We start from the raw sequence: 17,988 nt of genomic DNA, 5'->3' as shown, positions 1-17,988 counted from the left end.
AGAGAAAGACAAATACCATATAACATCACTTATATCTGGAATCTAATATACGGCACAAACGAATCTTTCCACAGCAAAGAAACTCATTGACTTGGAGAACAGACTTGTGGTTGCCAAGGGGGAGGGGAAGGAAGTGGGATGGAAGGGGAGCTTGGGGTTAATAGATGCAGACTATTGCCTCTGGACTGTATTAGCAATGAGAGCCTGCTGTGTAGTACTGGGAACTATGTCTAGTCACTTATGATGGGGCATGATAATGTGAGAAGAAAGAACGTATACATGTATGTGTAACTGGGTCACCATGCTGTACAGCAGGAAAAAAAATAATGTACTGGGGAAATAAAAAATAAAAATAAAAAAATAAAGAGCCTCTAGAATTCAATTAAAAAAAAGATCAAAAGCAAAAAAAAAAAGGCAAAGGCTATAAACAAACATTTCACATAAAGGCAATGTAAATGGCTCATAAGCACTTACTCAACTTCACTCCATAAAACCAAAAGGGCAAATGAAAACTGCACTTACATTCCATTTTTCACCTATCAAATTGGCAAGGACCACAAGTTTGACAACAGTAGCAAAAGTACACTCAACCAACTGCTGGGGGAAATGTGAATGAATCAATCACTGCAGAAGACAAGTTGATATTATATGTGAAAACTACAATACACAAACTTTGGAAGCAGCAATTCCACTTCTGAGAATTTACACATATAAATATATTTCTGCACATGCGAAATGACAGAGACTCAAAGTTATTATTCACTGCAGCATTTTAAAAAAAATAAAAGTCTAGAAACAAGCGAAAGGCCTATCGATGGGAAATTAAATAAATTATGTTAAATACAAGCAAGTATGAGATACTATGTAGCTACAAAAAAAGAATGAGGAAGCTTTTATGTGATGATCCCTAAGACATACTAAGTTATGAAAAAGGTACAAAATCGTGTATAGTATGATACAATTAATGTAAACTGAGGAAATAGATTTTTTATTTTTTTATATACACATATAATAACTTCAGAAGATACACAAGAAACTACTAACAACAATAGCCATTAAGAAAGAAAATCAGGTAGCTCAGCAAGAGAGGTTGGGGAAATTTTTTTTAATATAGTAAACTTCAATTTTCAAATCATGTTTTTTTTTAAACTAAATTCAATTTAAATTTAAAAGCATTTCTTACAAATCTTGGTGGAGGAACAGCCAGGTTCAAGCTATTCAGTGAAACCTCCAATCCATTCTGGGCACATGCCACAAGACGCAAAGCAACAAAGAATTCCTAAGAAAGAAAAGTAGGAAGATTAAGGGCATTATCTATCCATCCATTCATCTATCCACCCATCCATCTATCTATACACACACATTCTTTTAATCTGAACATATAAAAACAATTCACACCTATTCCAAGATATTTACCTAACAGTGAATATAACAGGAGTTCCCATTGTGGCTCAGTGGTTAACGAATCCGACTAGGAACCATGAGGTTGCGGGTTCAATCCCTGCCCTTGCTCAGTGGGTTAAGGATCTGCCGTTGCCATGAGCTGTGGTGTAGGCTGCAGACGTGGCTCGGATCCTGCGTTGCTGTGGCTCTGGTGTAGGCCAGCAGCTACAGCTCCGATTAAACCCCTAGCCTGGGAACCTCCATATGCTACAGGAGCGGCCCTAGAAAAAGCAAAAAGACAAACAAACAAACAAAAAAAAAAACTTAACAGTGAATATAATAGCACATTTACTTGAAAAACCACTTGCTCTAAAATTGACAAGATGTTCCTAATATTACAAATAGCAAAAAAATATATATATATAAATGGGAAAATAATTAAACCCTGATAGACACACAGTGACACACAGACACTGAAGCAACTGTTTTTCAGCTATTCCAAGTCTGAAAATAAGCATTAACAAAATCCTTTATTCCAGTCATGATTACCTGAAATTTGTCAAAACTCTAGTATAATTGCTGATGCAATCTTATACTGCTTATCTCTTGTTCTCATCTACAACCTTCTTATTCAATTCTTAACCTATTCCTAGAAACCTGCAGGTTGTCTGTTTATAAGTTTCTTGAAAGAAAAAAAAATGCTCTTTCAAGATCTCCCCTTCTCTCTTCATTCAGTCCACAAGCTTCTATGCAATCTAACTTCAACTTTCTCCATGCCACCATAAGCTCAAGAAACAACTGCCTGTGTCACAAATAACCTCCCAGCTACCAAATACAATAGACTCTTAAAAAAAAAAAAAAAAAAAAAAGCCTCATCCTATTTGTTCTTTTGTCAGCCTGGACTCTACAGTCCTCCCTGAAGCACCCCCTCTACCTGCATAACTTCATAAAGCTCTCCTAGTTCTCCTCTGACCTTTCCAGCATCTTCTGTTGGAGTCTATGCCTCCTCCAACCTTTAAGTCCTGGAACTAAGTAATCATTTTTCTCTTCTCACGCTACATGAGATTCAATTACTCTTAGGTAATCAGGTCCACTCCCATAGTATGGATGGGCTCTGAAGTGAAATAGTCCTGCATTCAATCTAGTTCTACTATTAGTTTTTTTTTTTTTTAAGTCTTTAAAAGAGGGGCAAATATCTACCTTGCAATGTATTTTGAGGAACAAAATTAAAACCAAACTATAGGAAGAAAGCACCTACTATCATTTTTGGCACATACTCAATAATAATTATTGGTTTATTTTCTTAATTTCATGTTAATTAAAAAACTTTTATTCCTCTAATGCAAACATAAAAGTTTAACTGCAGACCCATAAATCCAGCCACTTGGATATAACAAAGACAACACAAAACTCAACATCCGAAGTTCAGGAATAGTGGTGAAGAATTAATTTTACTATAAACTCATGAAGATAGGGACCACATTCTGTCACGTTCATGTCTGTATTTCCAAAGCCTATCTCAAAATAGGTACCCAACAGATATTTGCTGGCTGAGTACTGAGCACCCTGGATGCCCATATGAATTTAGTTTTCCAGTGTTTCCCATGTACCGAATTGGCCCTTCTGCCCAAGGGCTCCAACAGGGACTATAATCTAGCCCTGAAATCTTGAGAGACTGGCTGCCTTGGAGTTCTCCCTGTAGCACAATGGGATCAGTGGCCTCTTGGAAGCGGTGGGACACAGGTTCGACCCCTGGTCCACCACAGTGGGTTAAGGATCCGGCACGGCTGCAGCTGCGGCTTAGGTAGCAACTGCGGCTTGAGTATGACCCCTGGCCTGGGCAGGCAACATGCAGCAGGGTGGCCAAAAAAAAAAAAAAAAAAAAAAAGGAGAGACACTAACTCCCTCAACTAAATTTTTCCATCTTTTTTGAGTCTGCTTCAGCTATCCCCATACAGGGAATGAGTTGTGAATAGCTGGGCTCAACCAATGTATCAGTATGTAGCAAGCGTTGAATTTAATCCTCTAGAACTCTGAAATTCATCCCCAATAAGCAGAACTTTAAAATACTCTGATGGTGTCCAAAACCCATACCTACCTTCACATATTTCTGGTCTAAGGTTTACTTCTGGCCTATAAATCATTTGGTTTATATCCCAGAGGTAAGACCTAGACCATAATACACTGTAGTCAGGTTTGATTAGCTAAGAGCGTCCTTTCAAATGTATAAAGCAATACCATCTTAACACATAACTAATAAAATCTGCTTTTATTTATAACCTGGTACACATAAGAAATTTAATTAATAAGACACAAAACAAAACAAAGTCTCCGTGAATAACTAAGAAAAATTCTCCTATGGTATTGTTTGAATATGTCCCCCCCACCAGATTCATATATTGAAATCTTAACTCCCAAAAATAATGGTTTTGAGACAGGCTGGGACCTGGGGCCTGGGACTCTTTGCTATAGTGACTGCACCTGGACAAATGTCTCCTCCAGCAACAAAATACAGAGAAACTATAAGAGATTAAAAATAACTGTGTATGTGCAGTTGGAGCAAATTATAAAAACAGGATACAAAATCCAACTACCACTTCTGAGGAGCCAGAAGTAAAAGCAGGGTACGACTCGTGAGCCCTGTGCACAACACCACCAAGGGGATGGGCAGACCACCTAAGCCACCCCTCTGGCCAGACCCCTAGATCTACTCCTACCCTCACGCCATATAAGGAACCAGACCGTCCTCTCTCTGGGAGCAAACAAGGGAACCTTCTCGCTGCAGCAGGAGCCCCAATAAAGCCTTGTCTGAATTTCTTGTTTTGCCTCTTACCAATATCTGTTGATTAAGGAGGCCAAGAACCCTGGTCAGTAACAGTATTAGGAGGTAGAGCCTTTGGGCAGTGCTTAAACCATCAGGATGGGGCCCTTGTGAATGGGATTAGTGCCTTACAAAAGAGAGTTTAGAGTAGCATGTTCTACCATGTGAGGATAAACAAGAAATCTGCAACCTAGAAGAAAGCTCTCACTAGAAACATGTTGGCGTAGTGACCTCAGACCTCCAGCCTCCACAACCGTGAGCAGTAAATTTCTGCTGTTTACAAGTCAACCACTTTGTGGTATTTTGTTACAGCAGCCCAAACAAAGACACTCCAGGACTAATGTCACCAAATTAACACAAACCTTTGGGAATTAGGTACTTTAATATCTAATGATTGGAAGTATTTTCATTGTTACAACACTTGCCCTTGCAAAGCCCTAACTTTGGTAAAAAAAAAAACAACTTTTTTTTTTTTAGTTTAAAAATACAAAAACTGCTACCTGTTTTTTATTCTGAATCACTCAAAAATTTTTCATATTAATCTCTGAATCTTACTTGTTTGCTCAGGATACCTTTGCCATCTGTGTCAGCTAAATCCCAGATCTGAAATTTAGAAGAAGAAAAAAAAAGTATCAATCTCTATTTTATTTATTTCTGCGGTTTATTTTATTTATTTATTTATTTATATATATGTATATTTTTTGTCTTTTTGCCATTTCTTGGGCCGCTCCTGCGGCATGTTGGGGTTCCCAGGCTAGGGGTTGAATCAGAGCTGTAGCCGCCAGCCTACACCAGAGCCACAGCAACGCGGGATCCGAGCCGCGTCTGCAACCTACACCACAGCTCACGGCAATGCCGGATCATCAACCCACTGAGCAAGGCCAGGGATCGAACCTGCAACCTCATGGTTCCCAGTCGGATTCGTTAACCACTGTGCCACGACGGGAACGCCTCAATCTCTATTTTAAACAAAAATCATCTTAAAGATAAATTAAAGCCCTGCAATTCACAGCTTCATGTTCTTTGGTAGTCAGATTTAAGAATCACAGAATTAGGAGTTCCCTCAAAGCTTGCTGGATTAAGGATCTGGGGTTGTCACTGTTTAGGCTCTGGTGATGGCTGTGCTGCAGGTTTGATCCCTGGCCCGGGAACTTTCGCATGCCATAGGCACAGCCAAAAAAATAAAAGAATCATAGAATTAAAAGTGGAAAGATGGAGTTTCCATCGTGGCTCAGTGGTTAACGAATCCGACTAGGAACCATGAGGTTGCAGGTTCGATCCCTGGCCTTGCTCAGTGGGTTAACGATCCGGTGTTGCCATGGGTTGTGGTGTAGGTCACAGACTTGGCTTGGATCCCGTGTTGCTGTGGCTCTGGTGTAGGCCAGCGGCTACAGCTCCAATTGGACCCCTAGCCTGCGAACATCCATATGCCATGGGAGCGGCCCAAGAAAATGGCAAAAAGACCAAAAAAAAAAAGTTGAAAGAAACCTTAAAGATAATTTAGTGTAACCCTATATAAAGATATGAAAGGTCCAGTGAGGTTAAGTGACTAACTCAAGAACATTTAAGGCATCAAAGAAAGAAATAAAACCCAAGTTCTAACTTTCAGTCCAATTCCTTTTACATTAACCCAGGTTCTAACTCCAAGTGCAATACTCTCTCTACAAGAACATGATATTAAAATGATAGTCTTTCTTATGGGTAAGTTGCAATGGTTAATGTTTATTTATCAATAATTAAATTATTAATAATGATTATTTTTCAGGGTTTAAATACATATCAATATCATGTACAAGGATTTGCAAGATCAAGCCAAGAGAGGGACTTTCTACGTCTTTGTGCTCTTTCCTAAGCCTTTTCTCCCCTCCTCCACTTACCACATATTAAATCTGGTGAGAGACAGTTATAACAAAGGAAGCAGGGATAGAGCAAATTCTGAGTGGGTGGCAAGGTTTCCAGTCTGCACTGTTTCTTCCCACAATACCCAAATGTACTATTACTTCCTCATTTCATCCTACTAAAAAGTAATGTCTTCTAAAAATGTGAAAAGCACCTTATTTTTCAAGAGCGTAAACTGACACACCAGAAATCCCCTCCATTGCATTACTGTAACTTCTTATATGACTCAGTTCTACGTTTCTTGATGCTATCTTTCTAAATTTGCATCTAATTTACCTACACTACTAAATATTCATTATAATCTAGTTACAATGAAAAAGTACTACCTTTCCAAGTATCAGGTCTGGAAGTCCTGATTTTTTCAGGAACACAGCAGCATCGGAAGCCAATACCCTTCCAGTACTGCCCGAATCAACCTGAAAAGATACAAACCATAAGCTGATGATAAACATAAAGATAAAATTATCACCATTTACCTGCCTTCCTCCCTGTGACTTGGGAAAGGGCGTTTTCAAAAGGGGAGCAGGAATCTTTTGACTGACAAAGGCCACGGAATCTGTGGAGGGCCATATGAGAAGAGTACCATCTAGACAGCACTGGCAATTTAGATTGTCTTTATCACACCCATTACACAAATGATAAAACTGAAGCTCAGAGGAAGTAGAACGAATTAGTGGAGACACAACATTAGCACATATCTTCTGACTCCAAGTTTTCTATAGCTGCCATTTAAATTCTGATAAAGTTAAATGGCAACAGGAGGAAAAGGGTAGTAGTTTCTGCAGAGGTCTTTTGACAAATGGGAATAGCTGCACAGTTATCTTTTTTCAAATACGTTTAAATAATTAACTTCTGCTTTTATACTTACCTGCAAGAAACCACAGCACATTTTATTCAAAAAAAAAAAAAAATCAAAGCAATATCAGTTCTAAAACCAGCAATGATTCCATTATAAACTTAGAGAAATATTTAAACATCTGTTAAGTTCCTAAAGCACATTAAGGGAAACACATCAGTTTAACTGATGGGGACTTTCCTTTAAGACAGAATGAGGTCACCAAGAACAGAAAAACAGTTCAAAAAAACAACGACTCTAACTTTTGCAGAGATTTCTTAAAGTTCTATTTGTAAAAAATGAAAAGTAAATTTTGAAAAGTCATGGAAGTGGTAACATCATACTAGGATATTTGTGAGCTAGCTGTTTCTCTACTTTAAGATAAAGTCTGCTATAAACATATACAAAACACGCCAGACAGACCAATCCAGCAAAGAAGCAAAAGAGAAATCCTTTCTTTCAAGTGCTAGGGATAAATCAGGCAGTCAGGAAAGAAGAAAGAATTGCCCAATCTAAATTTGGGATAACAGGGAAGTACCAAAAGAGTTGGGAAATTTGCCTCTAGAATTCTCCAGAACTCCTTTTCTTTGCCCACTGCTAGACCAATGTGGGAGAAAAAAAGGAACTATCCCCACACAGCCTAAAAACAGAGGCACTGAGGGAAACACTGATAAATCTCTTGGATAGAGTATTTACGTACTCTATCCAAGAGAATCTATCTTCCATTCTTTTGGTTACCATTTAAAAAAAAAAAAAAAAAAAAGGCCATTTAGTCTTTGTCATCTATAGGCAGTTTCTGTTGTACTCTGATGCTTGCCTAAAGGCTCTGCCATGAGCTACAAGCCAGAATCTGTGTAACAAAGTCTCAGAGCCGTGTGTAAAGTACTGTATTACACACTCTGAACTATTAACACTTCAAAATACAGACTTTTAGGGAAAGACTTCTGGGCTGACAGCACTTAGACAACTTTCAGACTGTATGGTAAACTAAGTCAGAATTCCAGAACTTTGTATTCAGGAAGTAGATACAGCTCATGAAAGCAAACTCCTAACCCAAGAGGCAAGAGAACAAGAATTAATTACACAGGACTGAATGAAGTATTAGGGAAAATTCAATTTTGATTATTTATGTGGAATATGGTTGGTATTATTTTTAATATTCTATTTTCTAATGGATATGTGGAAAAGCCCTTTCTTTTTCTTCTTACTCTGTCTCCCTTAGTTTAGTAGGCTCTGCTTTTGTAAACCAAATGAAAAAGTTTTCAATGGTATCTAATTCTCACTGACCCTTCAGAAGTCAAAAATAAATCCTTTAACTGAATGTCTTCACTTTTTATAGCAATATAGCTATTAAATAAGTTAATTAACAATTTGTTCTCCTTTTTATCAGGAACTGGTTGAGTAAACCAAGTGTACAAAAACAAGACCACATGTGAGAATGATTATCTTTTAATCAGACAGAATAAGCCACTATCAAGGACCAAGGATTGGCTGGGTATAGAGCCAATGTCTACAAAGCCCCACAAGAAGACTGGCCTGCAACCTGGTTTGTAAGGTCTGTGCCTCTCAAGTGGTAAAGCAAGGTTACTTAGCAGGCTAGGAAATTTAGCAGATACAGGAAACCAAGATGAGATAAATGTACTCAAGTTTATATGTATAACCTGTGAAATAGAAAGAAGAGAATTTCTAAAGTTTGGATCCTAGGCTCAGGATAGAGGAATAAATAACAGGCTTTAAAAAGTACAATCTGAGATTCTTTAGAAATTTCAAGCAGAAATTAATTCTCTGGCCTTAGAAATTGTTAAAGACTAAATGTATGGCTCTAGATTTGCAACTGACTCCCAAGGAGAGTTATGATGGTTCATTAACACTTGCTGCAACTATGTAGATAACCGGTTCAAATATAATGAGACCAGCCTTTTTTGTAATCATGATCACAAGGTGAAAAAATTATTAAGAAAAATGATCTGATATTGGGCCAGTAAGACTCTTAGGAGATTATCTATGGTATGCATCTTTGACTTTCTATCAACTAGATTATTTTACACTCTGTATGGGTAGAGGTTAAATTATAGAAAACTGATAGTGATAGAATGATTTCTGTCCACACCAATGAAATGAATTTTCTCTCATGGAGAATATAAATTTCTGTAACTCACATTCCCATTTTTACATTTTACTGTTCTCCCAATAATTTATGAGCTGAATAAAAAATCCTTGACACATGTTCATTTTATATTTGTATGAGAGTCATGGTTTAACTTTATTAAAATTAAACTTTAATGTCTTAAAAATAACATAAAATCATTCCTATTTAGCTAATAAATTAATTTGGATGTTTATATCTGGAGGAATAAACCTAGTGCTACATGGATTTTTCAGATAAGATACTTATGACAATTAAGTACTTAATTATGACAATTAAGTGTTTGGGCATAATTGTCTTTCCTTCATCTTTCTGAGAGCTTGTCAAAAGCATTAATCAAAGCAGGAGGTTAAAGCACAAGAAAATGAAAACAACAAATGTCAAAATCATTCAGCTGGCTACATGTATAAAATTAAGAGTTGAAAGTATATTTTATGTTCAATCTAAGAAGACAAAAACAAAAAAGTCTTACCTGTCTATAGTATTTTTCATATAGAGGATTCCCACTTGATAACTAAAATAAATAAATAATTAGAAATTAAATGCTATTCAATAACTTCTATTAATATATTTGCATTCATTCAACAGATACTAGGAACAAAGATGAATACGATTAAAATATCCTTGATTTCAAAAAGTTTTGTTTCTTTTTGGGTCAGGGAGGGGAAAATGATTAAAGGTAGCCACATGGATTACTTCAAGAGTCAAGTAGACAATAAATTATTTAAATAAAAATTTTTAAATGATTTATGACACCAGAATACCTTTCCCCATGTAAAATTTTACTCAGAAACCCAACATATAACAAATTAGGGATAAAACGATTTGATTAAAGATCAACTGAAATTCCTAACGCCTAAAGCATTCATCCTCTAGCCAAGTGCCCAAGGTACCTATGAATACAATTCAAAAACCACTTCAATAAAATAGTCAAATGAATACACAAACTAATGTACAAAATATGATATAATGAAATCTGAAATGCTTGTAGGCAGGGAGTGCTGTTCGATTCATACCACAGTTCAAAGGGTTCCTTGGTCAGCTGACGAAAAGATCCATGTATCACCTGAAACACAGCTTAGGAGCATCAATTTTTGGAGGCTCAGGTTTGCATGATATATACATGGATGTGTTAAGAGTGTTCTGGGACCAGGAAGAGAGTCTCAGAAGGCTTCCTAGGGGCAACATCGGTGCAGAAATTTGATGTATGGGAGCGAAGGGGAGAAGGTGATTCTATACAGAGGTTAACAGCATGCATAAAAGCACACAAAAGCAAGCTCTGTTCTGTTTGAAAAGAATAGTAAGGAGTTCTGGATGGTGACAAGATTAGAAATAAGATCATGACGTGTTACAGAAAAAAACTCATGAAGGGCTTCATTTGCCATGATAAAAATAAAGAAAATAAGGATGAAAGGGGTGACAAATTCAAGAGCTATTAACTTAGTATTAGTTCTAAGTGACTTTTTTATATGTGAAGAGGCAAAAAGATGGAATGCAGAGAGTTAATTAGAAAATAATGTTAATGGCCCTGCAGAAGGCCTGAACACAGGCAATGGCAAAAAAGAAGGGTATGGTTTGAAGAAAAATGTTTAAAATACATTGGACAGGACTTACTAAGTAGATGAAGGGGCAGGAGAGGCTTGGTTAGAAATACAAAAATAAACAGGGAAAAAAATCTTCAAGCATCAAAGTTGGACTGGGTACAAAACTAGATTAAGAAACCAACATTCATTGTGCCTATTAAGTGTTTTATAAATACTACCACACTTAACCCTTATAAGCCATAAATTATCATCCCAGTATGCAAATAAAGAAATCTCCTGTAAAAGTTAATTTTACATGTCAATTTGACTAGGCAAGGGTACCCAGTTGTTTGGTCAAACACCAGTCTGGATGTCACTGTTAAAGGTATTTTTAAAGATGTGATTAACATGTAAGGCAGTAAGCCATAAGTAAAGCAGATGACCCTCCAATACTGTGGGCAGGCCAGCTGAACCCTCAGAGAGAAGACTGAGGTCCCCTGAAAAAGAAGGAATTCTGCCTCCAGAATGTCCTCAGACTCAGTGGCAACATCTACCCTTCCCTGAGTTCCCAGCCTGCCCTGTTGATTGAGGACTTACCAGCCTTCACAGTCATAAAAGCCAATTCCTTAAAATTAATCAATCAGTGTGTGTGTCCCTGTTCTGTTGGTCTGCTTCTCTGGAGAACTCTAATACATCTAGACTCAGAGAGGTTACTTGTCTAAGCTTTTAAGTGGCAGAGCCTGGACTTGAACGCAGGTCTGGCCCACTCTAAGCTCCATGCTCTTTCCCATATGCCTTGCTTTTCTCAGGACAAAACAACCTGTTATCTCGACATCCATCCACCACTTGTATCAAACTTCCTGTTTTCTTAAATGAACTATTATTTTCAATCACTACACTAAAATAAACCAAAATGAATTTAGCATACCTCTACTGTATACACCTAACTCCTGTCCAAGAAATCAGCTAGTAATATGTAAGTGTTCTAAATCAACTGAACAAGTGATGAAATCATCAAGGACTAGTGATATTCCACATTTTTCCTGACTCTTTACAGATAAAACATAAATAAGACCTCTTCAAGGACAGCATACAAAAGACTCACTGAAAAGTAACCCTCAGACATAAGCAATCATGGACAGCTAACTCTTTATAGTCTTTCAAGACAGTGGAAGAAGTATTTGGTGTGCCAGTCAGTACAGTGACATGTGCAATGACCCGCAAGATGTATCAGGCCACCAGCCAGTAAAATAAGAGAAATTATAGGTTAGGTGCAAATGAAGTACGTGTGAGGAATTAATAGTCTAAAATCTCTTCGGGTGGTTTTATAGTTTTGATATTTATGGCATGGTATAATTCTACAACTGTTTACTGTGTTGTCTGACAATCTTTTTTTTTTTTTGTCTTTTTGCCATTTTTAGGGCCACTCCCACAGCATATGGAGGTTCCCAGGCTAGGGGTCGAATCGGAGCTGCAGCCACCGGCCTATGCCACAGCCACAGCAATGAGGGATCCAAGCCACATCTGCAACCTACACCACAGCTCACGGCAACGCCGGATCCTTAACCCACTGAGCAAGGCCAGGGATCGAACCTGCAACCTCATGGTTCCTAGTTGGATTCATTAACCACTGAGTCACAATGGGAACTCCTGACAATCATTTTTGTAAAATAAATACTTTCAGGTGCAATGAGCTAAAGTGAATAAACTGTATATTTGATACAAAATTATGTACTAAATTTTCACCTAGAAAATGAATAGATAATTTGCATAAAACTTTGAGATTATTTTTATTTATCATTGAGTTCTAATTATAATGAGTTCACTATAATGAGTTAGCTGCAAATGCCAAAACTTATAAATGTTTTTATATATTCATAGTTAAAAGTTTAAGGATAAAAATGATACTGAAAACAAAAAAAAACTTCAACATGGCAATATGTGCTCTATACTTGTAACCTGTCATCATAATTTAAAGGCTAGAATCTTTGAAAGAGAGACTCTATAAACCCAACTAAGAATCTTAGTATTAAAACTTTTTGAAAACAGGTCCTCTAAAAACTGGTTGCATATTGTTAAAAATCAGTGAGAAAGCCTTTTTTTTAAACTGTTATTTCCCCAATGCAATTTTTTTTCTACTGTACACCCTGGTGACCCAGTTACACATACGTGTACACATTCTATTTTCTCATGTTATCATACTCCATCATAAGTGACTAGACATAGTTCCCAGGAGAAAGCCTCAATCAAAGATTAAAGTTCAATGAATAAAGAGCCAAAAAAACAAAAACAAAAAACCTTTTAGCTATTGAAGCTTTTAGCAAATACCAATTATTAAATGGAAAGTTTGCCAAGACATTGAAACATATCCCTCAAAAGCAAGGCAAGAACTGAATAATGTAATGATAACAGCTCAAAGAGAATACAAGATTTAATTTTGAAATTCTATCATTATACTTAGGAAGGAATTCTTGAAGTTCCACCAAAAGAGATTTCCTATTTTTAACTGGATAAATTTATATTCTATACTGGAATGAAATGAAATTACAGAAAGCCTACAATTTTGCAGCATCTGAATTTAGCAGAACATGTAAAATAACCATAAATAGGGATGACTTGTATGACAAGATTTGTCTTATTAAAAATTTATAAAAGAGCACCTTTAATAGAGGCAAAAAGACAATACCTTTGAAAATACTGAAGCTAATAAATTTATAGTTTTCAATAAGAAAAAAATAGAATATTCCCCACTTAATAAAAACCTTCCTGAGTTAGGCAGCTATACCACAACATATATAGAGAGTATATTAGCAATTCAAAATATTACTGGTTATGAAAAGAGTCAACAACTAAAAAACATAAAATGTAACTGAAAAATGCCATAGACAACTTTACAAAAAAACAAAACTGCTTAAACTACACTGGGAAATAATGACATTGTTTAGAGATTCAGATATGGCTAAGAAGCTGACAAAAATGATTATTACCAAGAATAATTATTCTGCTATGTTTTTGTTTTTTGTTTTGTCTTTTTGAGGCTGCTCCCTCGGCATATGGAGGTTCCCAGGCTAGGGGTAGAATCGGAGCTGTAGCTGCTGGCCTACACCACAGGCATACCAATACAGGATCTGAGCCACATCTGCGACCTACACCACAGCCCACAGCAACACCAGATCCTTAACCCACTGAGCGAGGGCAGGGATTGAACCTACATCCCCCTGGATACTAATTGGGGTTTGTTAACCGCTAAGCCACGACGGGAACTCCATAGTCTGCTATGTTTTTAAATATTCTTGTAATTAATGTAAAGACTTAATTTTGTTGTGATCTAGAACAAATACTATTTAACGATCTATCAATGTAACAAAACCATTTCGATGGCCAAAAAAATTTTTTTTTAAAAACTTGGAAAACTAAACATTTGAAATGTCCCTTTCATTCTCAAACATGTTCCAGTTTGAATAAAAACTTATATATTAGCCCTACTTCCAGACAAGAGTGTAAATACTTTGCTAGAGAAAGCAAATTTCTGTTCGTTTGGTTTGGCTTCACCCACAGCATGTGGAAGTTCCTTGGCCAGGGACTGAACCCAAGCCACAGCAGTGACAATATCAGATCCTTAACTACTAGGCCACCAGGGTACTCAGAGAGAAAGCAAATGAAATACATTGCATTACTAACAAGGAATTAATTTTAAAGACAATTCAGTTGAATTTTTAGCACCTAGAGAAAAAAATTCATAAATAGTAAGAAATTCTGAACTCCAAACTGTACCTCATTAATCATCACATTTCAGGCTCACTGGTTACCACGTAAACACATCTGAGAAGGCACTGGCTCAACAAGGGTTCTAAAGTACATCCTGTGCTGCTTAACTATGCTAATGCGATACAACTAAGCGCAACTGGAAAAAGCCATCCAAGTTGGCAATTCATTCATCAAGCAAGATGACCAAAGAGTGTGTTTGGTGTGGCTTGGAAAATCTGGGGGTTTTTTTTAAACTGAAATGTCATTTTAGATGTCAAAAAAAAATCACGGAGTTCCCGTCGTGGCGCAGTGGTTAATGAATCCGACTAGGAACCATGAGGTTGCGGGTTCGGTCCCTGCCCTTGCTCAGTGGGTTGACGATCCGGCGTTGCCGTGAGCTGTGGTGTAGGTTGCAGACGCAGCTCGGATCCCACGTTGCTGTGGCTCTGGCGTAGGCCGGTGGCTGCAGCTCCGATTCGACCCCTAGCCTGGGAACCTCCATATGCCGCAGGAGCGGCCCAAAGAAATAGCAAAAAGACAAAAAAAAAAAATCGCATATACAGAACACAAATAATGAATGCACAGAGGAGAAAATTTGAAAGGCATAGAGAAAATGGTAACAACGATTATTTCCAGATAAATAATTCCAGACAATGGAATTATAAATGATTTTTACATCTTCTATTCTGTGTTTTCTGAAAACTTATTTTATAATAGGCACTTCTCACTTTTACAATTAGAAGAAAACAATAAAGCTATTTTCAATTGGGGGAAAAATGTAAAATCTAAAACCTGCAATCAGTATGCAAAATTACACATGAATTTTTAGGAACTAATAAATTAATTTCTCAAGGAAAACTTTTAAACTAAAGTTATCAAAATTACAATCTGACTTTTAAAAATTCTAACATTATAATTTAAAATCAATTATTTATTCACTGGCTATACCATAAACTCTTATCAGTTGTCAGAAAGAAAAATATTCATAAATGTAAGAATTTCTTCTAAAGAGCAAACAGCTACTACTACGCTGAAAAAAGCGTTAAGTGCTTGTAAATGAGAGATGTGACTTTTGTAAAAAACACTCATATTTTGGTATTAGATAGACCTAGATTCCAAGCCTATTCCCCTGCTTCTTAGCTGTATAATCTTATTTCACTTCTTTGAAAAGGCTGCCTCCTTGTCTATAAAGTGCTAATAATATCTATTCTTCATAGGCTTTGTATGAATTAAATTAATTGAATTAAAAAGAGATGGCTAATTCCCTAATACCCTTTCTTTTCTTCTTTCTTTGGTAATAATACCCCTGAGCCTTACTCAGACATATGGACACCTAGCTAAAGTTACAGCCTCTCTTGCAATTCTAGTTTCCCTCAATGGAACGTGAAAGGAAATAATGTGTCCAACTCCCAAGTTGCACACCTACAGGAAAATGCCTTCTACCTCCCAGTCCCTCTTCCAGCTCCTCAGAATGCAGATATGGTGGCAAAATGTGAAGCAGCTACCCAGACTGAGAGATGGAAAACATAGTTGAGGAGTTCCCGTCATGGATCAGTGGCTAATGAATCCGACTAGGAACCATGAGGTTGCGGGTTCGATCCCTGGCCTCGCTCAGTGGGTTAAGGATCTGGCGTTGCCGTGAGCTGTGGTATGGGTCACAGACACCGCTCGGATCCCGCGTTGCTGTGGCTGTGGCGAAGGCTAGTGGCCACAGCTCCAATTAGACCCCTAGCCTGGGAACCTCCATACGACACCGGTGCGGCCCTACAGGACACAAAAAGACAAAACAAACAAACAAAAACTGCATCAGCACAGAACTATATACATACACACAAATAAGTATTTATAAAACTGATGACATCTGAATAAAGTATGTGAATTGCGCCAATGGTAATTTCCTGATCTTGCTATTAAACTACAAGAATATACGGTGTTCCAACTATCGGGGACAACTAAGTGAAGGGTATAGAACCCCTCTGTACCACTTTTTGCAACCTCCCATGAAGAGGCAGTGTTGAAAACCATGGTGAAGTTAGAGAGAAGGTAGCAATCCAAAGAAAAACAACATTATGCATAAAAGCAAACAGATATAGAAGTCTACATAGTGAAAGGAGACAATAAAACAGATTTTATTCTTTCAACTAAATCACTCAAAATCTTTTTAGTTTTGTTTTCTCTAAAAATTTAAGAATATGATTAACAATTCAGTACTAGTGTGCATTTAAAAAAAAAATCATTAAAACGCATACAATTTTCAGAGTTCCCACTGTGGCTCAGCAAGTTAAGAACCCAACATAGTGTCCACGAGGATGTGGGTTCGATCCCTGGCCTTGCTCAGTAAGTTAAGGACCCAGTGTTACTGCAAGTTGTAGCACAGGTCGAAGATGCTGCTCGGATCCCAGATTGCTGTGGCTGTGGCACAGGCTGGTAGCTGCAGCTCTGATTTGACCCCTAGCCCAGTAATTTCCATATGCCATGGGTGTGGCCCTAAAGATAAAAAATTAAAAAAAAATTTTTAAGCATACAATTTTCTGGGGAATCTTCCATGCAAGTATTTCTCACACATTAACACAGAAAAATTCAGCTATGTAGAATTCAGCCTTCTAGTGCTCCAATTTCAAGAGCAACCAAAAGGAGAACTAGTCACTGTATCCTTTCAACTCCACCACAACTATCACCACCACCTCTCTAATGGTGGAACAGCAACTCCTAAGACCAAATACCAAATGAAGGAAACCAGAAGAGCCTATGCTTTTACACACATACATTTACATGATATGAATGGCTTGCAGGGAAAGAGATCAAAACCTTCTGAGTTTAAGGAGACAAAAGAATAAAAGATTAAAAGGACTTTAAGTAGGCAGTACAGCTGTATTACTACTGAAAAACAATAGGTATAAACAGACCAAACCAGCAACTCAAACCAATAATGGACTAGCTTTTATTAAATCCAGTTCAACCTGATAAAAAATCTAGGTGGCAGACCAACAAAGAATGAATAATAGACGTCTGGTGTCTCAGAAGGCAGTAAGTCCCACATATACCATTCTTGCCAGCCCCAAATAAACAGAAATCACTGAGAGAAGCACTGTCTTTAAGTATGAATAACTAACATATGGATTTATAAAAATGCATAGAAGGAACAAATGAAACAAAATAACCACTTCCTCCGTTTGTACAGCACTTTTGTGTCTTACAAAGGATATTCACAATCTCTTCTCTCATGTCATTTTCTACACTTGCCAGATGACCACGCGAATTCCCATGGATCAAATACCACATTTATGCTGATGAATATCAATTGTTATCTTCGGTTCTGACCTCTTCTCCGAACTCTAAACTTACATGTTAACCATCTACTTCCATCTCCACTTGGATGTTTCCCAAACATCTAAGGGAACTTGTATTTTTTTCCTCCAAAAACCTATTCCACTCCCAACACCAACCATCTAGGTGCACAAGCCAAATACGTTAAGAGTGAGCTATCCCTCACTCTCAATTTTCAATCCATCATATGCACCAAGTGCTATCAACTCTAATACCAAAACATGTTGAATCCACCTACCTCTCTCCATGTCTTAGTTCATATCTCATCTTGACTATCAGAACCTTCTATCCATCCTCTCTGCTTTTA

At 37.3% G+C, this 17,988-nt stretch overlaps 1 protein-coding gene across 4 annotated transcripts in view; it reads right to left on the bottom strand.

The window, feature by feature from the left end:
• The window catches only part of EPS15 (epidermal growth factor receptor pathway substrate 15), a 140,660-nt gene that overhangs the window by 97,043 nt on the left and 25,629 nt on the right, over positions 1-17,988 (bottom strand). For all 4 annotated transcript variants that reach the window (XM_047789128.1, XM_047789130.1, XM_047789132.1 and 1 more), the window contains exons 2-5: positions 9,557-9,598; positions 6,430-6,519; positions 4,760-4,807; positions 1,184-1,279 (exon numbers count right to left, since the gene is read on the bottom strand). In XM_047789128.1, coding sequence (XP_047645084.1) covers positions 1,184-1,279; positions 4,760-4,807; positions 6,430-6,519; positions 9,557-9,598 — 276 coding nt within the window. The remainder of the gene's footprint in view (positions 1-1,183; positions 1,280-4,759; positions 4,808-6,429; positions 6,520-9,556; positions 9,599-17,988) is intronic.

The sequence above is a fragment of the Phacochoerus africanus genome, chromosome 8 (genome assembly GCF_016906955.1).
Source record: "Phacochoerus africanus isolate WHEZ1 chromosome 8, ROS_Pafr_v1, whole genome shotgun sequence".
In the NCBI taxonomy this organism is placed as follows: Eukaryota; Metazoa; Chordata; class Mammalia; order Artiodactyla; family Suidae; genus Phacochoerus; species Phacochoerus africanus.
Note: the sequence above shows the minus strand (reverse complement) of the source record. Positions and strands in the feature narration are given on the sequence as shown.